The 27,556-nt window shown below is 37.8% G+C and overlaps 1 protein-coding gene across 37 annotated transcripts in view; it reads left to right on the top strand.

Moving 5' to 3' along the window:
* CASK (calcium/calmodulin dependent serine protein kinase) overlaps positions 1-27,556 on the top strand; it is a 437,686-nt gene that overhangs the window by 386,026 nt on the left and 24,104 nt on the right. For 13 of the 37 annotated variants that reach the window (XM_054251061.2, XM_008989167.5, XM_054251060.2 and 10 more), the window contains 7 exons: positions 583-661; positions 6,614-6,699; positions 8,086-8,154; positions 11,117-11,185; positions 12,582-12,617; positions 14,296-14,492; positions 24,532-24,647. In XM_054251061.2, coding sequence (XP_054107036.1) covers positions 583-661; positions 6,614-6,699; positions 8,086-8,154; positions 11,117-11,185; positions 12,582-12,617; positions 14,296-14,492; positions 24,532-24,647 — 652 coding nt within the window. The remainder of the gene's footprint in view (positions 1-582; positions 662-6,613; positions 6,700-8,085; positions 8,155-11,116; positions 11,186-12,581; positions 12,618-14,295; positions 14,493-24,531; positions 24,648-27,556) is intronic. The other 24 variants (XM_078364094.1, XM_002762805.6, XM_078364081.1 and 21 more) reach the window with 3 other exon arrangements.

Raw genomic sequence — 27,556 nt, 5'->3', positions numbered from 1 at the left:
GGCAATATTAAAAATAGAGCAAGAGGGAAAATAATCATAATTAGAAAATTTAAAAGTACTATTGGTCTGCCATGATGATTCATACCTGTAATACCAGCATTTTGGGAGGCCAAAGCACTTTGGGTCAGCAATTCAAAACCAGCCTGGCCAACATAGTGAACCATCTCTTTCCTTATCCTCGTCTCTACTAAAAATTCAAAAATTAGCTTGGCATGGTGGCAGGCACCTTTAATCCCACTACTCAGGAGGCTGAGGCAAGAGAATCACTTGAACCCTGGAGGTGGAGGTAGCAGTGAGCTGCAGTTGTGCCACTGCACTCCAGCCTGGGTTACAGAATGAGAATCTATCTCAAAAAAAAAAGTATATTAAAAGCACTATATAAAATGTATGTATACTATTATCGCAATCAAAAATAGTATTTTTGTCATGGAGCAGTTTTGTGTGTGTGTCATACTGGATGGTCTTCATTTTCCCTATTTAATGTTTTTCAACTTTAGTAATTAAAATTATCTACTGCAAAATCACAAATATTATGAGAAGTACTGCCAAAATACTTTTACTGAACTTTTTTCTTTTATACAGGGAATCACTTTAAAAATGAATGAACTAAATCATTGTATTGTTGCAAGAATTATGCATGGGGGCATGATTCACAGGCAAGGTAAGTTTCATAATATATTTCTTTGCCTTCCTTTTTTCCCTGTAGCCTAGTGAAGAAAATGTTTTTGTTTGTTTGTTTTGTTTTTGAGATAGGATCTCACTATGTTGCCTCAACTCGTCTTGAGCTCCTAAGTGCAAGCAATCCTCCCATCTCAGCTTTCCACAGGAGTATGCCATCACACTCAGCTAAGAAAGTGTAAAGGATACATATAAAAGATCTTTTAAAATCATCTTTCATTTTAATCATTATTGGCCTCCATTGGTTCTTATTCATCTGCACATGCTCCAGCATGTAGATAATGAAGTGAGAGTATATTAGAGTTCTGTTAGCTGGAGCATCTCTGTATCACTGTTAGATTATGACTTATTAAGAGACCATGAGAGATAAAGCAAAGTATCATACTGGGCCTCAAGATGTAGGGGAGACATCTCTTCTAGAATACAAGATAGATGTAAATAAATAACTGTTTAAGAACTGTTCTCTCATTCATTTAGGAATTAGATATGCTATTTATAAATCAGGACATCATAGAGTTAAATAATAATACAAAAATAAATGGTAAGAGATGTCAAATCAATGATTAAATTATTAATGCCTGCCATAGTGCAGTTATTCTGTGGAAAGAATTCACTAAGAACTGAAATAGACAAAGAATAATGTGGCGGTTTTTTGAGACAGAGTCTAACTCAATTGCCCAGGCTAGAGTACAATGGCACAATCTTGGCTTACTGCAACCTCTGCCTCCCGGGCTCAAGCAGGTCTCCCACCTCAGCCTCCTGAGTATATGGGACTACAGGTACACATCACCATGCTCAGCTAGCTTTTGACATTTTTATAGAGGTTGGGTTTTACCATATTGTCCAGACTGGTCTCAAATTTCTGAGCTTAAGCAATCCGCCTGCCTCCTCCCAAAGTGCTGGGATTATAGCCATGAGCTACAATGCCCAGCTCAAAGAACGATTTTTTAAGAAGATGCATCTTCAGTTAACTCTCAAAGATGGGCAGGGTTTGGACATGTGAATTTAGGCTTTTCTTTGAAAGGACTTAGTTATATATACTAGTATTCAGAGGATATTCCAAAAATGATTCTTCTGGCAGACTCTTTCTTTGAGATAGGGTTATTTTTGTACTTAACACCTCTTTCCTTACCCCCAGAGAGCGAGAAGTAACACCCTAAGCATTTTAGTGCCTTATTCTCCTCTTGAGAATAAGAGGAGACCACTGTGTACACAAGAAGGTATCTGGCATCATTGCTGCTTTCGAAGGAATATTTATAGGCATAGAGAGTGTACAGCACTCCCACAGGAGGATATTTGGTTTTAGATTCCAGTATGTATTTTTTGTTTGCTATTTTTAATCATTTTTTATATATTCGGTAAAGCTACAACATCATTATTTCTTTAACTTCTCTTTGTTATATTACTGCACTGGCTAGGACCTGAAGTCTTTCAAGGAGTGGTATAGTAGACATCTGTCCTTTTCTTGTTTTTAAAAGGAATCTAAAATTAGCTGGGCTTGGTGGCGCTTTCTTATACTCCCAGCTACTCAGGAAGCTGAGGTGGAAGGATTGCTCGAACCCAGGAGTTCAAGGCTATAGTGAGCTATGATCACGCCACTGCACTCCAGTTTGGGTGTCAGAGAGACCTTGTCTCTGGAAAAAAAAAGGTTTTTTTAAAAAGGAATCTTTCCAATATTTATTCTTTAAGAATAATGCAGATGTTTAGTACATTTAAGAATAATGCAGATGTTAGTATTAGCAATAAAAGATGTATGTCTTTTATTAGGGCTGGGGAAATTCCTTTATATTTTAGTTGCTGAGCATTTTAATTGTGAATGGGTTTTGAATTTAATCAAATGCTCTTTCAGTAGAGATGAAAAATCTACTGACACGATCATTTTTTTTTTTGCTTTTATCTGTTAATGTGATGAACAGCTTTTAAAGATTTCCTAATGATAAACCACCCTGGAATTTCTCAGATAAACTCAGCTTAGTCATTGCATATTATCTTTTTTATATACTGCCCTACTGTCTGCTAAAGTTTCTTTTATAAGATCTCGATATTTACATTTATGAGTGAGACTGGCCTGTGGTTAATTTTCCTCTCTTGTATTTCTCTGTCTGATTTTAGTTTCAAAGTTATATCTACCTCATACAATGACTTGGAGAGTATTCTCTCTTAAATTCTCTGAAAGCCTTTATATAATATTGGAATGATTTGTATCTTGAAAGTTTGGCAGTACTTGCCTATAAAAGTATGAGAACCTGGTATTTTGGTTTTAGGTTTAAGAAAGTTTTATTTTTGTTTTTTAACAACTACTTCAATTTATAAGGCCATCCGGGCTTTCTATTTCTTGAGTGAGTTTTGGTAAACTACATTTTCCTAAAAAATCTAGGTTTTAAAATATTGCAGAGAGCTACTTCATGGTATTCTCTCACCTTTTTATTCTCTACCATCTTTGTCATTATGTCCCCTGTTCATTTCTAATGTTGTTTATTTGTACCTACTCTTTTTTTCTTGATCAACCTTGCCTGAGGTTTGTTCAGAAACCCCTCTGGGTTTGGTTCATTCTCTTCATTTTATGTTTATTTTCTGTTTCACTGTTTTATGACCTAATTTTTATTACCTCCTTTTTTAAATTTTCTATTGGTTTGGGCTAAGTTTACAAATTTCACACATATTCATGTATTTCATTTATTTCCAGTCTTTCTTTTTTTATTCTTTTTTCGAGACAAGGTCTCGCTCCATTGGCCAGGCTAGAGTGCAGTAGCATAATCATAGCTCACTGCAACCTCAAACTCCTGGGCTCAAGTAATCCTCCTGTCTCAGCCTCCTGAGTTAGGACTACAAGCAACCATACCCAATAATTTTTTTAATAATTTGCAGAGATAGAGTCTTGCTTTGTTGCCTAGTCTGGTCTCCAGCTCCTGGGCCTCCAATGATCTTCTCCCCTCACCCTCCCAAAGCACTGAAGTTATAGGCAGGAGCCACCATATCCAGCCCTCTTCCTTTTTTTTTTTTTTTTTCTGAGACAAAGTCTCACTCTGTTGCCCAGGCTGGAATACAGTGGCACAGCCTCTGCTCACTGTACCCTCTGCCTCTCAGGTTCAAGCAGTTCTGCCTCAGCCTCCTGAGTAGCTGGGATTACAGGTGCCCACCACCATGCCTGGCTAATTTTTTTCACATTTTAGGTTTAGGGGTACATTTGAAGAACATGCAAGATTGTTGCATAGGTATACACATGGCAGTGTGATTTGCTGCCTTCCTCCCCATCACCTATATCTGGCATTTCTCCCCATGCTATCTCTCCCCAACTCCCCACTCCCTGCTGTCCCTCCCCTATTTCCCCCCGACAGACCCCAGTGTGTGATGCTCCCCTCTCTGTGTCCATGTGTTCTCATTGTTCAATACCCACCTATGAGTGAGAACATGCAGTGTTTGATTTTCTATTCTTGCATCAGTTTGCTGAGAATGATGGTTACCAGGTTCATCCATGTCCCTACAAAGGACACAAACTCATCGTTTTTTATGGCCGCATAGTATTCCGTGTGTATATGTGCCACATTTTCCCTGTGCAGTCTATCATTGATGGACATTTGGGTTGGTTCCAGGTCTTTGCTATTGTAAACAGTGCCGCAATGAACATTTGTATGCATGTATCCTTACAGTAGAATGATTTATAATCCTTTGGTTATATACCCAGTAATGGGATTGCTGGGTCAAATAGAATTTCTATTTCTAGGTCCTTGAGGAATCGCCACACTGTCTTCCACAATGGTTGAACTAGTTTACACTCCCACCAGCAGTGTAAAAGTGTTCCTATTTCTCCACATCCTCTCCAGCATCTGTTGTCTCCCGATTTTTTAGTGATCGCCATTCTAACTGGCCTGAGATGGTATCTCAATGTGGTTTTGATTTGCATTTCTCTAATGACCAGTGATGATAAGCATTTTTTCATATGTTTGTTGGCCTCATGTGTGTCTTCTTTTGTAAAGTGTCTGTTCATATCCTTTGCCCACTTTTGAATGGGCTTATTTGTTTTTTCTTGTAAATCTGTTTTAGTTCTTTGTAGATTCTGGGTATTAGCCCTTTGTCAGATGGGTAGATTGCAAAATTTTTTTTCCATTCTGTTGGTTGCCGATTAATTCTCATGACTGTTTCTTTTGCTGTGCAGAACCTGTGGAGTTTGATTAGGTCCCATTTGTCTATTTTGGCTTTTGTTGCCAGTGCTTTTGGTGTTTTGGTCATGAAGTCCTTGCCTATGCCTATGTCCAGAATGGTTTTGCCTAGGTTTTCTTCTAGGCTTTTATGGTGTTAGGTCTTATGTTTAAGTCTTTAATCCATCTGGAGTTAATTTTAGTGTAAGGTGTCAGGAAGGGGTCCAGTTTCTGCTTTCTGCACATGGCTAGCCAGTTTTCCCAACACCATTTATTAAACAGGGACTCCTTTCCCCATTGCTTGTTTTTGTGAGGTTTGTCAAAGATTGGACGGTTGTAGATGTGTGGTGTTGCCTCTGAGGCCTCTGTTCTGTTCCATTGGTCTATATCTCTGTTTTGGTACCAGTACCACACTGTTTTGATTACTGTAGCCTTGTAGTATAGTTTCAAGTCTGGTAGTGTGCTGCTTCCCGCTTTGTTCTTTTTGCTTAGAATTGACTTGGCTCTGCGGGCTCTCTTTTGGTAATTTTCGTATTTTTAGTAGAGATAGAGTTTTACCATATTGGCCAGGCTGGTCTCCAACTCCTGACCTCATGATCCACCCACCTCACCCTCCCAAAGTGCTGGGATTACAGGTGTGAGCCAACATGCCTGGCCCAGCCTTCTTTTCTAACATGTTCATTTAAGACGAAACTCTCCCTCTAAGTACTGTCTTAACATATCCCACCAGTTTTGATATGAAGCATTTTTATAACTCAGTTCTAAGTTTTTTTACATTTCATTATGATATTTTCACTGACCCATAAGTTATTTAGAATTGTTTGTTATGTTTTACACTTAACAGGATTTTCTGTACATCTTTTTGTAATGTACTTCTAACTTAATTGCATTGTGGTTAGAGAATGTGATATATATGACACCATCTCTTTGAGGTTTGTTGAGACTTGCTTTATGGCATAGCACTTTAATCATTTTTATAAATGGCCCACATGTACTTAAGATGAATGTTATTCTTTAATTGTTGCATGCAGAGTTCTCTTTTTGTAATGAAACCAGGTCAGTATGTAAATTTATGCACAATTTATAAATCAGGAAGCAAAATTGTAAATAACACTCTAAGCATTGGTTCTTGGTCATTTCTTTCTAGCTGAAGTATTAAAAGATGATGAAATGCCTACCAAAAGATTAAATTATGTTTAATAGAAGTTTGCTGTTATGTAGATATTATCATATCACAACTCTTAGAAAATTAACATCCTTTATTTCATATCTGGTAGATAACAATACCAGCAGGCAACTGACATGGTGCTTAGTATGTGCTAAGAACAGTTCTAAGCCTTCTGCATATATTAAATTTGTTTAGTCCTTAAAACAATCCTATGAGATGGGTACTGTTTTCATCTCCATTTTACAAATGTGAAAACTGAGGTATGGAGAATTTCAGTAACTTATCCAAGATCTTAAAGCTAGTAAGCAAGGAAGTTGGAATTTGAACCCAGGCAGTCTGGATCCAGAAGCCACACTTTTATACTACTATGCATACCACCTCTCTCAGAAAAATAAACAGATTTCTGCAGCAATCCATCAAAACTGTGCCTTCCACAAGTAGATATATCTGTTTTGATGAGTTTACTACATGAGTTAAATAATTCTGTTGCAACCAAACTTGTTCCTGTCTCTGAAATATTGGCCCTCAATATTCAACTTAGTTTTTAAAAATTACATTGCTGCCTCTGGATTTTGTTACTATAAAAGCATATATCATTTCATGTTTATAATGCTATGTAACTTCTTAGGTACACTTCATGTTGGTGATGAAATTCGAGAAATCAATGGCATCAGTGTGGCTAACCAAACAGTGGAACAGCTGCAAAAAATGCTTGTAAGTAAATGAAAGTTTTCCTTTTCTAAAATTGACTTTTACTTTGTTAGCTTGTTTTTAAATACACAAATGAGGAGTATTCTTTTGTAATCAGAGAATTTCTGGTACCATATTTATACGAACTTGAACTTATATAACATTCATAAAACTGACAGCTAGAGCAATGTTGACGTACAATAAAGTTTGCAAACATTTTGCCTGTCTTTAGCAGTGCAGGCTTCAATGCTCTTTTATCCTTTGTCTCCTGTTTCTTCCTAAGCAGATGTTTAAAGAAAACCTTTTCAGTGTTTATACATGTGAACTAGTTTCTCACTGACCTCAACCTTCCTGACATCAGCAATGTCAGAAACCTCTTTTATGTTGAGCTGAGTCATAGCCAGCTGTTGTGGATTTCTCTACAGCATAGAAGGGAGGAAAGTCACAGTAGACCAGGCCATTTTTGACCATACATATCCAAAATCTGTATTCAAATTAGGCTTTGGATTTAAAAAAAAAAAAAAAGGCAAAATGACAGCCCTTGTTCATTGTCATAGAGGTGTTTTGGGCCTCTGGTCCCTTTTCCCACTGCAGGGTAGTAGCCTCCAAGTTATGAATACCTATTAAGTATGAAATAAGCTTCACAGATTCACCACAATTTTTTTATTAATAAAAAAATTAATAAGTAAAAAGTGGCTGGGCATGGTGGCTCACACTTATAATCCTAGCACTTTGGGAAGCCAAGGTAGGCTAATCACCTGAGGTCAGGAATTTGAGACCAGCCTGGCCAACATGGTGAAACCTCATCTCTACTAAAAATATAAAAATTAGCTGGGTGTGGTGGCACTTGCCTGTAATCCCAGCTACCTAGGAGGCTGAGGCAGGAGAATCACCAGAACCTGGAAGGCGGAGGTTGCAGTGAGCAGAGATGGTGCCACTGCACTCCAACCTGGACAGAAGAGCGAGAGTCCATCTTAAAAATAAATAAATAAAAATTCTAGAAAAATTTTTTAAAAAAGCAAATTTTATGGGGTACACCATCATTATGTGGCATACTCGATATAATTTTCATGTAATTACCTAGTCTGTTGTCTAATTCAATGTATATTCACTTTTGAAAGGCATGTCACTTAGAAAGTTTTGTATTCACGTTTATAAAAAGGTAACCATGAAAGATCTGTGAGACCATTGCTGTATGAGCCAGGCAATCGGCCTTGACTTTGCTGGGCTTTTCCCAGGAATTTCCTCGACTGTGAATGCTAGCAGTCCCTGCTTCATGACTAGGTTTCGTTTTCCTGCTCTGTGCTCTCAGATGGCTTATACTAATTGTCCCCACATATTTTGAGTAGCTTCTTACTTGGTTTTATGTACTTATTTATTTGTAAGAAAACTTCTTTTTTTTCTCACCAGAGGGAAATGCGGGGGAGTATTACCTTCAAGATTGTGCCAAGTTACCGCACTCAGTCTTCGTCCTGTGAGGTAATGACTCTAACAAACCATTCCCCATCTCCTCTCAATTCTTAACTAACTGTCTGCTGATGGCTGAATGTTTTTGCTTTCTGGGAAATTGTTTCTGCCTGTGCTGTTAGATCACTGCACACCAATTTTACAACAAAGATAACGGAACAGAGTAGGTCCCATTCACCTACTCAGCCCTGCTTCCATGTGGATCCCCTCAGCACTTGAACTTTTTGCAGGCTGAAATCTGAGCAAAATGTAGAGAAGTTTCAAATAATGACATATGGCTTAATAAGGAAAAAACGGAGTCTGTGAGGGAAAAAACTAAAGGCTATAATTGCAATAATATTTCCAGGAAGTTCATTCACTTCCCTTGTTAAGAAATCACATAGATAGTTCTTCTTTCCAAGAATCTGAGAAGTAATCGATTTCTGTTGAGATAGAGTTGTTCATATAATTGTGACAGGTCTCTAGATGGAAGTTAAGTCTGCGATGAATTGATAATTGACTTCACTAGAGGGAAATAGGATTTTGCAACCCTTTGTAAAATTGTTTAAATTTAGAATGGTATGTGATTTGTAAACAAGTAAGTTTTCTAGAGTAATGTAGCCCCAAAGTTTCTTTCTTAAAATAGGTTTATCCTATAGAAATTATAGTTCTTCCAACCTATATTATTCAGTTTCATGTTGGTTATTAAATGAGATTCAAAAATCTATTCTTTTTATATTGGATCTATACATGGGCATAAATGCTATCATCCTTTGGTCATTGCACGTTCAGCTAGAGTGTTATTTATTGAAGCTTGTTCTTTCATGTACATCTTCTAAGAATGTGTGCATCACTATGAAGTACACATTTCCTAAAGTTAATTTTTAAGACTGACAGGTAACTTATTGGATTTGTACTTAGGAGAATCTGAGAGAGAAGTTGTAATACATCTAGTCTCTAGTGATGGTATAAATTTCATAAGAAAAATCAGAGGCTTCATATTTTTTTAAAACCTATTCAAGATACATATTAAAATGTGTAGTTTTGTCAAACATATTTTTGGTGAGCCACGACAATTGAGGTATCCGTTATAATGGGTCTTGAGCTCCTCTTGGTGGCTTTTTATGGAACTTCAATTAATAGTATATTTCAAAAGGAAATACAGAATTGTTTCAGTTCCAGGATTCAGAGTATTGAAATTTGTTACCTAGAACATAAATGTTGCTGAGAAACAAAGAATGTCACACTTAACATTTTATGTAAATAATTTTAATGTTCTAGAATTACAGATGTCCTCATACCATTTCTCATCTGTTGAAGAAATGTAGTAAATACAATTGATTTTTGTCTTTTTGGCTAACCAGAAGGTACTGTTAGTTATTAATATAACATAAGTTTTTCTTTTGTTTTTTAAGTGGTTGAAGTAGTTTGGGGTGGAACCAGTATCATGCATGTAAATTCTATGTTCTTGAGTAAGAAGAATCCCTCTTACCTTCTTTGCCTTTGAATAGTAGAAAAAATAATACTTGTCTTCTAGCTCCACCTCTACCCTTTTTGGCCCTCCTGTTCCCCGGGAGAATTCAAGCTTGTGGTTGGACTCTTCCCAGCTAGGGCAACACTTGCAAAAAAAAACAAACAAACAAAGAAGGCTCTCTGACCACCTGCAACTGCATCTCCGAGGCCCTTGGTTAAAGAGTAGACCCCTGGCCCTACTGACTTGAGTCTCTGTGGGTGGCACCTGGAGATCAGCCTTGCTCACTAACATATGAGAATGCTCTTCTAAGGGATCTCATTACCTTTAAGGCTGACAGGTTATAGAAATGCTCTTAAATCATCTAGGGAAAAAAAAAATGTCTTTTAAAGAGACATGTACATTTCTAAGGCTTAAAAGAACTCTACAAAAGCAAAAATTAAAAAGTACTTATTTCCTTCCTTTCCTTGTTCTTATCGTTAAAGTTGATTTGGACAGTCAGGAAATGGAGCCTGGAAAATATTTTGAGTGTGTAGAATAGTAGAGAGAGCAAGCGATGGAGGAGCCTGGATATAGAAAGAGTGGCTGTGGCTCCTAGGATCTTTGCTGGAAGTGTAATATTGTTTTAAGCTTGAGACTATTGTTTTAATAAATTACTAAAATGATCTTAAAAAAATTTCTTCTCTGATGTGTATCTCTTTTACCCTTACTAGTAATAATATTTATTCTATAATAGAAAGATTCTGAGGTGGTTATAACATGTGAAATCTTAGGTTTGTTTCTCTTCTTTTTTTTTTGGGGGGGGGACGGAGTTTCGCGCTTGTTACCCAGGCTGGAGTGCAATGGCGTGATCTCGGCTCACGGCAACCTCCGCCTCCTGGGTTCAGGCAATTCTCCTGCCTCAGCCTCCTGAGTAGCTGGGATTACAGGCACGCGCCACCATGCCCAGCTAATTTTTTGTATATTTTTTAGTAGAGACGGGGTTTCACCATGTTGACCAGGATGGTCTCGATCTCCTGACCTCGTGATCCACCCGCCTCGACCTCCCAAAGTGCTGGGATTACAGGCTTGAGCCACCGCGCCCGGCCGAGTCAGTAATTCTTGACAGTGAGGTACTAAAAATTATTAAATATTTTTCAAACCTAATTTTTAATAAAAATTAGACACTTGGGATCTTCGGCACAAAAACTTTATAGTAATATTTTGTCATCTTATACTTGACAGGGTTTTAATATCAAGTCACTCTTCTGGGTCTCATTAAAAGAAAGAAAAGGTTATACAATGTTAGAGATAGGAAAGAATTGATTAATGAATGACACAGTCATCACTTACAATATGTGAATCTTCGAACTGCAAAATTTTTTTCATACTTCTGTGAAATCATGCAAGCAAGTCAGTATGGCACTTATACTGCTCAAACCTCAAAGGAAATGGTTGTCAGACTGTGGTTGTAACTGTTGATATAAATATCTCTGTGTTTCTGTGCTGGTGTTCTGTGTTAATGAACCTTGTGTCTTATTTCAGAGAGATTCCCCCTCCACTTCCAGACAGTCCCCAGCTAATGGTCATAGCAGCACTAACAATTCTGTTTCGGTAAGAACTTTAGCTCCACACAACAAAGTGTGACAATTTTGTTGGTGCTCACCTGCCATGAGTGTTCTAGTTACATGTGTTCAGTGGAAATAGTGTCTTCTGCTGATATACAAGGCTACTACAGCTACAATGCACTTTACTCCTGGAAAATCTTTTTCAACACTTCCTTCTCATTAAAAAGCCCCTTCAGTAGTTAAATTTGAGGAAATGTAGTTCAAAACTGCTTTGGTCATTCTAAAAATATTTCTATGCCACCCCACTCATATGTATGACTTTCCTCAAACCTATGCAAAGGATGTAAATGGAAATTTGTTTAAACTTCTAAATATTTTTTATTTTGAAAAAGATAAATGTAAGAATTTTTTAGAGTAGGCATTTGGGTATTCTTGGGCTTTGTAGTTTTCTACTCTGAGTGATATCAGCAACATGTTATAGTTTCCGCTATCTAAGTTTACGAATTGGTGTGCCCTCTGTTATTGTGGTACGTGCACATATTTTTGTGAATTATAAGCCTTGCCTGGATATGAAAAGCAAAAAGAACTGGCTTCAAACTGCACTTAAGCCACGCTGTTATCACATCTTTAACACAAAGTACTTTATATTGGACTTGAACATGGAGTTTTAAATTTTTTCAGAACTATCCATTTTGGAATATAGAAAGAATTGTTTTTCACTTATTTAAACAAATGGAAGCACTTAACAGGTGCAGGTTGGCAATATTTTGGTTGCTAATACTGCTGTTTATCACCTAGTTAAAATTATTGAGAGTTCTAATAATGCAGCAGTATTCTTCTATCTTGACTTTTAATTTGCCCTTTGAGAATATATCAACTTTTTTATCAGGTAAAATTGTAAATAATTTAGAGATCATCTCAAATGGAATGATATTCTAAGTATATCAGTAAGAGAAATTATGAAAGAAAATTGTCTATGACTTTATTTTCAACTTTAAAATAGGCTACCAAAGGAATTCATTTGTAACAGTTAACATTTAATACTTTTAAGATGGTGAAAAGCCATATAGCCATTGAATTTTTCAAAATCTAAATGGTTGCAGTGACTAAGTTGAAAAGGGCAACAGCTCCTTTTATTTTGGGGTTTTTTTAATAGGCTATTTAACTTGCAGTGGCTTTTGTGTTGAAGATGCTGAGTTGTTTCTTAAGAACACATTTTCTCTCTGCTTAAACTTACCTGCTTTCTTCAGCTTGCTGCTAAATGGCCTGGGTTTGATTTTTTTGATAACTCAACATTTCTGAGAAATGGAATAATGTATATTATCTCTTTACAACTTAAATCTAGCTCATTTTTTAACCATATTGTAACAGAACACACAAATTACTTTGTACTCTTGAAAAGTAAATGAAAATTTTTCTCCTGGGTTGGCTTTATTCTACAGGACTTGCCATCAACTACCCAACCAAAAGGACGACAGGTGAATAGATATCCTCTATAGAAACTTCTCTAAACTAAGCTGCTAATAGCCAATCCTTTATTAACCCTTTCCATCCCATAATGTCTGCATTTTGGACCATAACATTTGAGCATTGAGAGCTTGTACCATTTCATTTTAACACATTACACATGACTAATTCTTTATGAAGAATTTTTCCTCACATCTTTGTAGCTGTGATGGTTATTGTAATTTCAACCTGATAATTTTATATTAATGGTTAAGAATTCAGCCTCCAGGGGGCCTATGGGCCTGCCTCTGACATGCAAAAGAATTTTAAAGGTTATAAAATTCTGAGAATTGTAAGAATAACTAAAAAGCACCTGCTGATGAACATTTTTAAGCACAAGTTTTCTGAAGTTGAAAGCTTTTTCTTAAATTTGTATTTGCATGTGTATTTCTAAAAGCTATTTTCAACGAAAAATAAGAAAAGAATATAAATTACCTTGGCTTTACATCCTGATATAACTGTGCTAGTTCAAACATTAAAAGTTAAGTGCTGCCTAACACTGGCAAGTAACTTTCAAATTGCCAGCACTTTAAAGGTATCGATTTTAAGTGCAAATGCAGAGACTTGTTAATTTTATAAGCTGGATTGCTGAAAATACCAAAAAATAATCACGCAGTGGTTCCAAAACCTTCAGGTTGGTTTTACAGTGACTTAAACATAAATATTCAATTTTAATTTCAAGAGATAGAATTTTTATGGGATTTTTATCTTGAAATATGGTATTAAAAATAATCAGATTTACTGTTAAGATAAGTATAAATTAGTACCTGATAGAATTTACCCATAATTTTGTCTTAAGACTGTATAACTGATGGAACATTGGCTATGAAGTACCTTATTTTAAAGCATTTAAAAATCAAATAATTCATAAAATGCTGCCATATAATAAACCCTTGAATGCTAATCTATTTCCTAAGTAAATTCACATATCATAAAACTCAGAGCCTTGAACTATGCATATCTTGAAGCTCTATGCTGATTTGAAGTGTTACACTGGGGAAGCTAGGGTTCAAATTCATTTTTATTCTCTCAGAAGAGTAAAATACAAACCTAAAACCTAAATTTAAAAGAAAAAAAGCTATTTTTTTAATTTAAAAAAAAAATGTTTGAGTTACACTTAAGTTTATCAGCAGTGTGTAGACACACTGACACACTGCCGGTTGTCATATTTTACAGCAAGATACCAACCCAGAGTCCTTGCTAGTGTTATATCGTGTGCTGCTTTAGGGTTAAACCATATCCTGACTGCTAGTATTGGGCTTAAAGGCTGCCACACAGTCATGACAACTTATTCATAATGCCAGCATCACCAATACAGGTTTTAAAAAGGGCGAGCATACTTTTCTATAATTATAGGCCTATTCTGTTATAGTAAAAGCTTAAATTAAGTCTTTATTTTTATTAAGCAGATATTTCAAGTGTTTCTTCCAATAAAAACAGCAAAATTTTAAAGCTATACCACATCAAAGATTACTAGTACATTGTTTCTAGTAGTAGAAGTTTTTTGTGCCGTATTTCCATGCATCGTGTTTGCTTTCACCATCTGATGTCCTGTTTGTATTGTAAGTGTTGGTGTGTGATTATGACATTAGAGCTAACTTTTCTTTCACACCACTATGGCATCCTTTCTTACAAACTTCTGTTTTATAGATCTATGTAAGAGCTCAATTTGAATATGATCCAGCCAAGGATGACCTCATCCCCTGCAAAGAAGCTGGCATTCGATTCAGAGTTGGTGACATCATCCAGATTATTAGTAAGGATGATCATAATTGGTGGCAGGGTAAACTGGAAAACTCCAAAAACGGAACTGCAGGTCTCATTCCTTCTCCTGAACTTCAGGAATGGTATGTTTTTCTGTGTGTTTTGCTTTGTTTGATAATAAAAACAAAGCCCTGACCATCTATTTTCCAATTTTATATTATTTTAGAGTGTAAAACCTATTTGATATACTCCTTTTATGAGCCAAACAAAATTTAAATTAGTCATCCAAGAATTCCTTATCTTCAGTATCTGGTGAGATCCTAGTTACAGAGTTAGGGCTTCATTTTACACACAAAGAAAAGAAGGTCTGGAAAAAGGTTGGATGACCAGCCCTGAGCCAAGTCATGGTCTCACAGCAGAGCCCTCCACTCACCCCTTTATGCTGTTGCAATACTTTTAGAATGGCATTGAAAAAAAAATGTACCTTCTCCTTGCTCTTCTACATGCTTTCATTCCCATCCCACCCCACCACCAGCAACAAAATGTAGGTGCTGTGCTTCAGGCTTCAGTGTCACTCAGGATATTTGAAGATAAAATGCGTTTCACCGTTAGAAGAAAAGGGTAGTCAGAAGCTTTGTTCTTTACCTTGCCAGTCCTTTAAAAATACTTTTTCTGCTAGAAAGTTTAAGCCCTAAAGCAAGCTAAAGTTAGGGGTTTTAGGCACGGTTTTTAACTGAGAGAAGAGGAGTCACAGATCACTATATATTTTTATAAAATCTATTTCTGCTATTACTGTTACAGTTTCCTTAGTTGAACTGTCTTTTGGAAAATATTGACAGTTTTACCTTTGTTGGTACTTGGGCAATAGACCAGATTATTGCTAGCGTAAAAGAGATAATGTCTGAGTTTTGTTTCATGTGGCAAAAAATAACAGTCATTAAGCATTCTTCCAGTTCCACCTAAAATACTTGAACCCAGACCAAAGACATTGAGTCCATAGAAATTTCTACCTGGCTTTATCCATTTTCTTCACTAGTTAAGAGATTTCTCAGTTAATCTCTTTTGCTTGATTACCTCTTTCAGCTATCTCATGTTTCCCCCAAAAATAGTATTAAATTTAGAATGCTGGAGCTGATGAGGACTTCAGATACCATCATTTTATGCATAAGGAAATGTGGGCCCAAATGGAGAAGCAGCAGCCTTCCATCTGGCATTATCTTTCAATCTGATCTTCAAGAAACAGTTTAAGCATAAACAGGAGGAAAACAATCTCTAAGTTGCTGTGATGATGATGCCATTATATTCTTATGATATTTACATTTTACAAAATGTCTTCTTTAATGTTACCATATATTATGGGCATTTACTGAAAATAATTGTGTAGATTCCACACCTCTTCTGCCTAGTCAGATCATGTATATAAATATTTCGCCAATCTCTAGAACTCTGAGTCCTTTGGAGGATTCCTGAGAGATGGCAGTGTAAAAAGGAGATTTGCTTCCTATTTCCTGTAATGGTAGATGAGATTATTTGGATAAATCCTCTTGATGAAGAAAAAAGAAAAGTGCTGCAGAAAATATGTTTTTTAAAATGACCTTGAAAGCACTGAATAGCTGCAAAGGTATTGGGCCAAGTACGGTGGCTCACACCTGTAATCCTAGCACTTTGGAACACCAAGGCAGGTGGATCATTTGAGGTCAGGAGTTCTAAACCAGCAACCAATTATTTTTGTTTTGTTTTGTTTTGTTTTCTTTTGTTTTTATGAGAGAGTCTCGCCCTGTCCCCCACGCTGGAATGCAATGGCGCCATCTCAGCTCATTGTAACCTCTGCTTCCCGAGTATCTGGGATTACAGGTGCCCACTACCATAGCCAGCTAATTTTTGTATTTTTAGTAGAAACAGGGTTTCACCATGTTGGCCAGACTGGTCTCAAACTCCTGACCTGGTGATCCACCCGCCTCAACCTCCCAAAGTGTTGGGATTACAGGTGTGAGCCACCACGCCCAGCCTCAGTGCCCAATTTTTATATGAAAGCCTTTAATCAGAATGATAAATGGAATATCAAAGTTACCAAATGGCCCATTTTGCAAACAGGGCATTTGTCATTACTGAACACTTCTGTGCCAGAGAACCATGGTTAAGATCTAAGGCCTTACAAGTTAGGGAATCTGTTAGAAGACCCTCCTCATTGTTAGGAGTGCAAAAGGCAATCCTGCCAAACTAAAAGGAAGCAAATAAGCATACCCTTATTACCCTTCAACACCAGGGGACTATAGAGAAAGCTGCCTTGTCACCGAACAAAGTAAAGGATGAGGAAACTGGGAACAAACTTCCCCTGAAAGAATTGTGGCCACCAGTCCACCATGAATGGATTTGCACCCAGGTACACATAGCCTGGGGCAGCCAGGGGAGCTGAAGCCATGTACTTGATTTGAAGTTTCCCCTTTCTTTACTAATAGTTTCAGATATATGGTATAAACAAAAAGAAAGTCTCTGAAGGCAAACACTTTTATCCTAACTCCCACTGACTTCATCCTATCCCCCAGACATAAACTTTTTCCGGGGCAGTAGCCAGCAAGTCAAAATTGTCAGGCACAGAAGGAAACAAGTAAGACCCAACAGAAATGACAGATAGCAGAAACAAACCCAAACCTACAAAGATTTTTAAATTAAGCTTACCAGGTTGATTGGTTTGTTTTTGAGGCAAGATCTTATGCTGTCATCCAGGCTGGAGTGCAGTGGCATGATCACGGCTCACTGCAGCCTGGGCCCAAGGACCTCCTGGGCCCAAGCAATCCTCCCACCTCAGCCTTCCCAGTAGCTGGGACAACAGGCACGTACCACCACACCCAGCTAATCTTTTTCTTTTTCTTTTTTTTTTTTTGTAGAGACGAGGTCTCACTATGTTGCCCAGGCTGGTCTCCCATTCCTGGACTCAAGTGATCCTTCCACCTTAGATTCCCAAAGTGCTATGATTACAAGCGTGCACTACCACACCTAGCCCAGGTTTTTCAAAATCAATAATAAGCTTGTAAAATATCTTTAGAGAACAGAAATAAATTTTAAGGACATAGCAGATTTGAAAAAGAATCAAAGGAACATCCGGGGGGAAACACAGTAACAAAATTAAAATCTCAGTGGTCACACACCTATTAGAATGGCTAAAATTTTTTGAAGTTTCATCAATAAGTAAACAGGTCAATAAATTACGATAGATCCATATAATGGAATGCCACTCCTCAATAAAAAGGATCGAACTATTGATATATGCAGTAATATGAAACACAAGTTCATTATGCTGAGTGAAAGAAGCCAGGCAAAAAAGAGAATATGCTGTATGAGTCCATTTACATAAACTTCTGGAAAATGCAAACTAATCTATAATGACAGTTGCCTAGGGATGGTGGTAGAGGGAGGAAGGAATTACAGAGGGGCATGAGGAAATTCTGTGGGTAATGAAAGTGTTTTTCTTTTTTTGGAGACAGAGTCTTGTTCTGTCACCCAGGCTGGAGTGCAGTGGCACAATCTCAGCTCACTGCAACCTCCGCCTCCCGGGTTCAAGTGATCTTCCTGCCTCAGCCTCCTAAGAAGCTGGGATTACAGGTGCCTGCCACCAGACCTGGCTAACTTTTTGTATTTTTAGTAGAAACGGTTTTACCACGTTGGCCAGGCTGGTCTTAAACTCCTGACCTCAAGTGATCCGCCCACCTTGGCCTCCCAAAGTGTTGGGATTACATGTGTGAGCCACCACACCTGGCTATGAATATGTTTTTCTTGATTGTAGTGATAGTTTTATGGGATGTGTACAGATAGCAAAACTGATGAAGTTGTATACTTTGAATATGTTCAGTATATTGCCAAAAAAGTTAACTTTTAAAGTTGCAAAATATATAGAGGGAGAAAGAGATTCTAAATAGGATAAGAAAGAGGCCCACTGGGCAGTGTGTACCCCAAGACCTGAGTAGGACTTTGGGAGTATAGGAAGCTATTTTTGGCAAAAAAGAAAGATCAATTTTCCTTTGCTTGGAAACTGAATTGGTCTCTAGGATGTCAGTGGGCATGCAGTACTAACAAGAAAGATTTTAAACAACTGTATCAGCCAGACCCCCTCCAAGCTTTGTTCAAATGTATTGCTACCAAGTCACATTCTTCACATTTTGTAGATGAGAATCAGTTTTTTTGAACCCAAATGCCTTACTCTAGGCACATCAATCTAGTCCTTTGATATATTTTAGGTTCCTGACTCTGTCATCCCTCCCCTTGTCTTGCTACAAGATAAGGCCATCAATAAATTATTAAGCATGTGTTTGAAATTTCCTCCACGTTGACCTTAATCTTAGCATGGTTTCTGTGCACTTACTGTGCTAAAAGAGATCATGTTTATTTCCCAAGTGTCTGGTAAAAATCAGTTTCATTCCTCTGTCATCACAGCACATTAGACTATGCCACAAACTTTTCCTGGGAACATGTTATTTTAACATGTTTTAAGCTTAAAAACATTTATTATAAGATACTCTCTACATTGTAACATAAGCTTCACAAGGTCATGATTTTGACTCTTAACCTGTCAAAAAATTTCTCAATTCTGTTTGTTTCCAAAGATCCTATGCCTCTTAGTTCTGACTAACAGCACATGTTGACTTGCACCAGAAGAATCCCCAAAGCAAGCCTTCATCAGCCTCCTCTGTATGCCACACAGGGAATATATGGAGATGGATATACTGTTTCTGAGAGTTCACAGTATTTTCCAATAAATGTCTTTCCCCCAACCAAAAATAAATACATAAAAACTTCAGTGAACAAGAGCAAATAAGAAACATAGAAGGCAGCTTCTTTAAGAAGATAGAAAATAACGCTTCCCAAATCATTTTGTGATGTCAGCGTTACCCTGATAACAAAATTCAGTTAAGGCAATTCAAGAGAAAAAAACTACATACCAGTATCTGTCATGAACACAGATGTAAAAATCCTCAGCAAAATATTAGCAGATTGAATCCAGCAATGTATTATAAAGATAATATATTATGAGCCAATGGAGTTTCTACTGGGACTGCATGGCTGGTTCAGCCTTTGAAAACCAGTCAACCAATCCACTATATTAACAGACTAAAGAAGAGAATCCACATAGTCATATCAATAGATGCAGTAAAAGCATTTGGTAAAATTAAAAACCCAATCATGATTAAGCTCTCAAAAACTGAAGGGAGTAACCTGATAAAGGACATGTTAAGTAACCTGATAGTTAAGTACTTAACCTGAAAGTTAAGTAACCTGATAAAGGACATGTATAGTAAACCTACAACTAACATTAGAAAGGGAAAGAATTTCCAGATGATATGATTCTGTGTGTAGAATTCAAAGGAATCTGTAGATAAACAATTAGAATTAGTAGCAAGGTTTAGAAAGGTTGCTGATGTAAAATCAGTATATGAAAATCAATTATATTTATAAGCCCCAAACAGAAAATAAAACTTTTAAAAGGTACCATACATAACACCACTTGCAACACCACAATATTATAAAGTATTCTTGCACACACACACACAAAACACTGGATCTGATTAGGCCTCTAGATTTTATTACCTATTTGCAGGAAATACAAAGCACAGAGGGACATACTAAAGATACCACAGGGACACAGTCAGAAAAATCCAGACTACAAAAACTAAAGGACAAACAACCAGTTTCTTCAACAAGTGATTTGTAAGAAAAGAAAGAGGAGAGAGAGGGAACCTATAGATTTTAAAGGAATTTCAGAAGAAAACTATATTCTTGGATTTATTTCAAGATAATCTAGGATAACGGAGTATAAATAAAATAAGGCTGGGTGCATTGGCTTATGCCTCTAATCCCAGAAATTTGGGAGGCCAAGGCAGGCAGATTTCCTGAGGTCAGGATTTTGAGACCAGCCTGGCCAATATGATGAAACCCTGTCTCTACTAAAAAAACAAAAAAATTAGCCAGACCTTGTGGCGGGTGCCTGTAATTGAAGCTATTTGGAAGACTGAGATAGGAGAATCGCTTAAACCTGGGGGGGGGCGGAGGTTGCCGTGAGCCAAGATCATGCCACCGCACTCCAACTTGGGTAACAGAGTAAGACTCTGTGTTAAAAAAAATTTTTTTTAATAATAAAAAATAAAATAAGCTATTACTCATGATTGTCAAAGCTGGATTGTAGATATCTGAGTTCCATTACACTATATCCTTATATGTGTTTGAAATTTTTAGTATTGCAAAATGTTTCTTAAAATACCATTTACAAAGCCTTTTAAAAAAATGACCAGGCACAGTGACTCATGCTTATAATCCCTGCACTTTGGGAGGCCAAGGTGAGTGCATCACTTGAGGCCATGGGTTCAAGACCAGGCTGGCCAACATGGTGAAACCCCATCTCTAAAAAAAATACATACACACACACACACACACACACACACACACACACAAATTAGCTGCGTGCAGTGGTGCACACCCATAGGCCCAGCTGCTCAGGAGGCTGAGGCATGAAAATTCGTTAAGCTTGGAAGGTGGAGGTTGCGGTGAGCCAATATTGCGCCACTATGCTCCAGCCTAGGTAGAGTGAGACTCTGTCTCAGAAAATAAAATAACCTAGGAACAAATCTAACAAAGATGTTTAAGATATTTACAGAATAAATTATACAATTTATTAAGACCAGGTACAGTGACTCAGGCCTGTAGTCCCAGCACATTGGGAGGCCAAAGCAGGAGGATCACTTGAGCCCAGAAGTTTGAGACTGGCCTGGGCAACATAGCAAGATCCAGTCTCTACAAAAATACAAAAATTGGCCGGGCTCAGTGGCTCACGCCTGTAATCCCAGCACTTTGGGAGGCCAAGGCAGTGGGGATCACCTGAGGTCAGGAGTTGAAGACCAGCCAGACATGGTGGTGGATGCCTGTAATCCCAGCTACTTGGGAGGCTGAGCTAGGGAGAATCACTTGAACCAAGGAGGATGGAGGTTGCATTGAGCCGAGATCGTGCCCTTGCACTCCAGCCTGGGTGACAGAGCGACACTCCATCTCAAGAAAAAAAAATTAGGTGGCATGCACCTGTAGTCTCAGCTATGTAGGAAGCTGAGGTGGAAGGATCACTTGCACCCGGGAGGTCAAGGTGACAGTGAGCCAAGATTGCACCACTGCACTCCAGCCTGGGCAACAGAGCAAGACTCCATCTCAGGAAAAGAAAGAAAGAGAGAGAGAAAGAAAGATATCGAGATATTTAAAAAGATAAATGGAGAGACATGCTGTGTTCAAGACTGGAAAACTCAATATTGTAGAGATGTCTATTCCTCCTAGATTGATTTCATAGATTTGATACAATCCCAACAGTTTTGAAATTGAAAAGCTAATTTTAAAGTTTACCTGGAAATACACAAGGTCAGGAATAGCCAAGATGCTCTTAAAGAACAAAGAAGATATCTTGGTATCTACCAGATACCAAGACTATTGTAAAGCTATAGTAAACAAGATAATAAGGTATGGGTTTAGAGATGCTCAAATAGACCAGAAGAGAATAGAAAACCTGAAAACATTCCCATACATAAATGGACACTTGATGTATGACAGAAATAGCACTGCATAGCAATGAGGAATGGACATGCTTTTCAATGAAGTGGGGCAATTGAGTATTCATTTGGAAGAAGAAAGGAGTTGGACCCCTCCTTTACATCATGAGCAAAAATCAGTTCTAGGCTGCGGGCAGTGGCTCACTCTTGTAATCCCAGCACTTTGGGAAGCCAAGGCAGGTGGATCACATGTGGTCAGGAGTTCAAGACCAGCCTGGCCAACATGGTGAAACCCTGTCTCTACTGAAAAAAAATACAGAAATTAGCCAGGCATGGTGGCACGCACCTGTAATCCCAGCTACTCGGGAGGCTGAGGCACAAGAATCACTTGAACCTGGGAAGCAGGGGTTACAGTGAGCCAAGATTGCACCATTGCACTCCAGCCTGGGCAACACAGGGAGACTCAAAAACAAACAAAAAAGCCCAGCAGTACTAGTACATTAATACCTGAAATGTAAAACAAAACCATAAACTTTGAGAAGGTAAAATTGGAGAATATCTTCTGAGACAAGGAAGGATTTCTTTTTATTTTTATTTAATTTTTATTCTTCTAAAGTCAGGGTCTCTCTCTGTCTCCCAAGATGGAGTGCAGTGGTGCAGTCTTGGCTCATTGCAGCCTGGAACTCCCGGACTCAAGTGATTCTCCTGCTTCAGCCTCCCTAGTAGCTGGGACTACAGGCATGTATCATCACACCCAGCAAATTTTTGTATTTTTTTTTTCTTGTAGAGATGGGACCTTACTGTGTTGCTCAGGCTGGTCTCAAACTCCTGGCCTCAAGTGAGCCTCCCTCCTTGGCCTCCCAAAGTGTTGGGAAATGCCCTGATGAAGAGTTTTGTTTTGTTTTTGTTTTTTGTTTTGTTTTGTTGAGATACAGTCTTGCTCTGTCACCAGGCTGGAGTGTAGTGGCGCAATCTTGGCTCACTGCAACCTCCACCTCTCAGGCTCAAGTAATTCTCCTGTCTCAGTGTCTGGAGTAGCTGGGACTACAGGTGCGCACCACTGCACCTGGCTAATTTTTGTATTTTTAGTAAAGATGGGGTTTCACCGTGTTGCCCAGGCTGGTATGAGCTCCTGAGCTCAGGTGATCCTCTCACCTCGGCCTTCCAAAGTGTAGAATTACAGGCGTGAGCTACCACACCTGGCTGAGGATTTCTTAAGATATCAAAAATACTTCCCATTAAATAAAAGACTGATAAATTTGACTAAATTAATAAGTTATGCTCATCAAATGATACCATAAAGAGAGCAAAAAGGCAAACCACAGAGTGGGAGAAGATATCTGCAGCTCATATATTAATAGCTAACAAAAGCATAATATCCAGACTATATAAAGAATTTCTACAAATCTTTGAGAAAAAGACAACTGAATAGGAGAACGGTCAAAAGACTTGAACTGACACTTTACAAAAAAGGAATTTTAGTAGTCAATAAACATATGAAAAAATAACCAATCTTATTAATGAGTGAAATACAAACTAAAATGTAAATTAAAAACACAGTAATCCATTATTCATCCACCTTGATGGCTAAAATTAGGGATGGATAATACCAAGTGTTGCCAAGGAAGTGGAAAAATAGGAATGTTCATACACTGCTGGTGAAGTGTAAATCAGTACAACATCATTGGAAATAACTTGCCATTTACAGTAGCTCCATGTGGCATTCTGATTGTGATTTTTGGACTCCTCTTATATGTGACTCTCTTGGGGACCCCTAGTTGGCCCCCATGAGCAAAGCCATTAAGAGAGCAAAATCTTTTGTGGCAGTATCCTGAAAGGCAAGTATTTGCTTAGACTGAACCTAAAAGAGCAACTTTTTAACATTGTCTCTGTTTATGTTAACAATGCTGGATATTATAGAACAAAATTATAATTTTCTGATTGTGGTTATAAGTGTGAATTTAATCATAGTACACTTTTTCTGTCTTATACTAGAATCTCCATTTAGTAGTACTTCCATTTATTAAGCATCTACTGTCTGCCTGGCACTGTGCTAGGGACATTGTTTACATTTTTTTTTCTAAACCTTTACAACAGCCATCCAAGAAGTTAAAGACCTTGCAGATAGAATATTCTGGCTAAGATCATGAGCTCTGGTGCCAGACCTTCCCCAGTCTTTCACTTATTAGCTGTGTGATTTGGGGCAAATTGCTTAATCTTTCAGTCCTTCAATCCCCTTGTCTGTAAAATGGTGATGCAATTCCCTGTGTTATTAGAGAGATTAAAGGAGTTAATACATGTAAAGTTTCTAGAAAAGTGCCTAACATGAAGTGCTTAGTACCAGCTAATAAGTAACAAAGCCAGAATTCAAACCAGGCCTGTGTTAAAACACTCTTCTTCATTTCCTGGCCACAGGTTTAGGCATCTAATCTGTGTTGTCAGTCAGTATATGTTCAAGGAATACAATGCCATTTTAATATAAGCCTATATTTTAAAACATTTCTAGGAAATTGTCATGAAAACCAAAGAATAGCCTTTGTCCAAATTTTTTGAAAGATTAGGATGAGTATGGTTATGCTGTTTTTTGTAAATTCTTCAAATGGATGACTTCTATGTTATCAACCAGAACTATAAATTCATTTTATTTTTCTTTATGTGCTAGGCGAGTAGCTTGCATTGCCATGGAGAAGACCAAACAGGAGCAGCAGGCCAGCTGTACTTGGTTTGGCAAGAAAAAGAAGCAGTACAAAGATAAATATTTGGCAAAGCACAATGCAGGTAGGGAAAAGTACAACTGTTACTGAGGCTGGGTTAAGCACCTCCAAGATCTAAAGAGGTGTAATATTTTAATTCAGTCTTTAGTGTTCTCTATCCAAACAATTCTACCATATGAGGTCTTTGTTAACTTTCAAAACCTTCAAGAAACCCCTACCTCCAATTAGTCTGTTGGTTATTTGCTAGATATTTTACAGAGCTATACTTTATAGCACAAAAAAATGTTATTTTGAAATAGTATCAACTGGAATCAAAAGAATCCAACACATTAAGTCCTCCCCTGAGAAATGAAAGCTTGCGAGCTTGCTGAGTCGACAGGATTCTTAACTCGTTGGCTCGGATTGGTCTTGAACAGATCTCCTCCCTTCTGGCTCCTCTCTGGCCCTTGAGCATGGCCTGTAATAAACATCTAAGGGTAGAGGTATGCTCTTATTAGAGATCTGTGCCACAAATGGTTCAGTGGTTAGTTTGAAGAGTACAGATGACATGGACACTAACTTGGTTTTGTCCATTTCTGTGAGTAGTCTTCTTTTCTCATGGTATTTCCAAGCTCCTCAAGAGCAAGAATCTTATCTTGGCCTTCCTATTACAGTATGTATGTTTGCCCATATGGAAGTTTGTATTCAGCTTAAGTCAAAATGTTCACTTGTCTTGTTAAAACTGAAATTAGTACCAAAAAGTCATTATCTTGTTGTTGCAATAGAATCCCCAGAAGATTCACAGGGTGCAACATAAGCTAAAAGAAAATGCATGATGACATACAACAGTACATAAGAAATTATTTTTAATATCTTCTTAATATGACTCCTTTTAGAAGGAACTTTTTCTGAGAAATTGAAAGTCCTGACTGGCATTAGATTAGTTCCCAAGGTTTCAGAAATAACTCCAAAAATTAGAAATGTGGCCTAAAGAAATCAAGTGAATGCAGTCATGCATACCCAGTTTGACGGCATAATGTTTGTGACAAGTATGAAATGCATTCTTCTCTGTAAATGTTGTAACGTGTTAGCATTCACTAGGAAAAAAATATCTGGGAACTCTGAGTTATTCGTTTCTCAATCAGAGATTAAAAGTAAACATTTCAAGCTGCTGTAGAATTTGGAATGAATGTGAGTGGCCGCATGGGTCATGTTCAAATGGCTCAGTTAAATAAGGAATCTTTCCCTATGCGTTAGTTACATTGTGCCACATTTTTATTTCCAAAAAAAGCATCATTTCTGATTATGCACTACTACAGAGCAGTAGTTTCATAATGGCTATTTGGTTTTATTAAGGCAAGAAATAGTTAAAGCAGACTAGTTACACAAAATATAGCCACTATTAAGTAACTGCTCAAGTATACTGTTTGAAGAAATGCACTGCAGAGCCAGGCACAGTGAGGTGCCTGTAATCCCAGCTACTCAGGAGGCTAAGGCAGGAAGACTGCTTGAGCCCAGGAGTTCAAGACCAGCCTGGGCAACATAGCAATACCCTGTCTCTACAAAATAAAATAAATAGAAATGCACAGCAGTATCAGCAGAATGTTGCTTCACACAAAACGTCAGTGGTTATTACCAAGCCTCTTTAGTTGCCCTTTTTTCTGTCAGCTTCTAACAGTCTAACACACTCTAATAGGCTCACAAAGAGACGTGTTCACATATAAATATGAGAAATGTATGCATCTCACCTTGTAATTTTTACAACAGTGTTAAATGATACATAGATATAGATGGCATTGAAATTAGCTTACACCTAGAAAAGCAAAGAAATGGCTGGTTCGGGCTGTCAGTTCATAATTAGATTTATGCTGTACTAATAGAGGGCATGTAAACATGAGTATTCAATTTGCCAATCTTCTTTAATTCAGTTCTGAGGAAAGAAAAGAATTCATTGAAAAACTAGAATTCCGTAAATGCTGTCAAAGAATCAGTTGAATCATTCATTTAACAATTTTGCCAGAGAATCAACATCTCATCTGCCAAAAAGTGTTTTTACTTTTTCCAGTCTTTCACCACTAGGACATCTCCGATCTTCTCCATTGCTCCCGTTCTCTGATTTCTGTTAAGTGATGCACAGTGGTCCTGCAAACACACCTGTAAGCTTAACAGACAGCTGGAGCTAGGACCAGGAATTAGCACACCTGAGTAGCTGTGCAATTTAGGCAAATCACTTCACTCCTGCAGGCCTTAAAATGAGGGAATTCAGTTAGTCAATCAAAGATATCTTTTCTAATTTTAAAGATCAGTAGGTCTCAGGTTCTTTCATCACTAGGTCTGACAAATGGGGATCATTCAATGAAGGCAAGTGTTCTTGTACTGTCTATCTCAGGCTGTTGCTCTCTGGTAAACATTGCCTGTCCAGGTTGAAAGCTATCACCCTTGACATAGAAGGCAGGAGCCTAATAGAGGTAGAATAGAATTGCTTTTTCCTCTGCCGTTTGACATTATACCTCCTACCCCAAACCATTGACCTAAGTTCTTGTCAACTTAGAATGAAAAAAGGAGCAGGTGAGAGGACAGGGGAGCCTACTGCCACTGCCTGTTTGGTATCATCAAGTTTTTCCTAACCAGCGGTCTTCTGGGCATCAGAGCCTTCCTTGCCATTTAAGGGGTTGTTCTACATGTCAGTGTTTGTCACTGTGTTTAAGACCCTCCTTTGAAAGAAAGTCTGAGCTTCTTAGATGGTCCTTGCAGAGCCCCTTAAGTGTCTTTGTAGAACTTTGTGTTTAGGCTTCTGATTCTCTAGTCAGGATATCATTGTTAGGCTTCTTTCATCTGCAAAATAATCATTGTGAGCTCTCTTTTTAGTTTCGCTTTTTGGGAGAAGATTCCCAGTTTTTTTCCTGGACTTTCTGAAATACACTGCCTGCAAAGCCTAGCATTCCTTTCTGTCACCATCTCTTCAGGTTTCTTCTGCATCATCATCCAACTCTT

This window comes from Callithrix jacchus, chromosome X (genome assembly GCF_049354715.1).
Source record: "Callithrix jacchus isolate 240 chromosome X, calJac240_pri, whole genome shotgun sequence".
NCBI lineage: Eukaryota > Metazoa > Chordata > Mammalia > Primates > Cebidae > Callithrix > Callithrix jacchus.
This window is presented reverse-complemented; position numbering and strand designations above follow the sequence as displayed.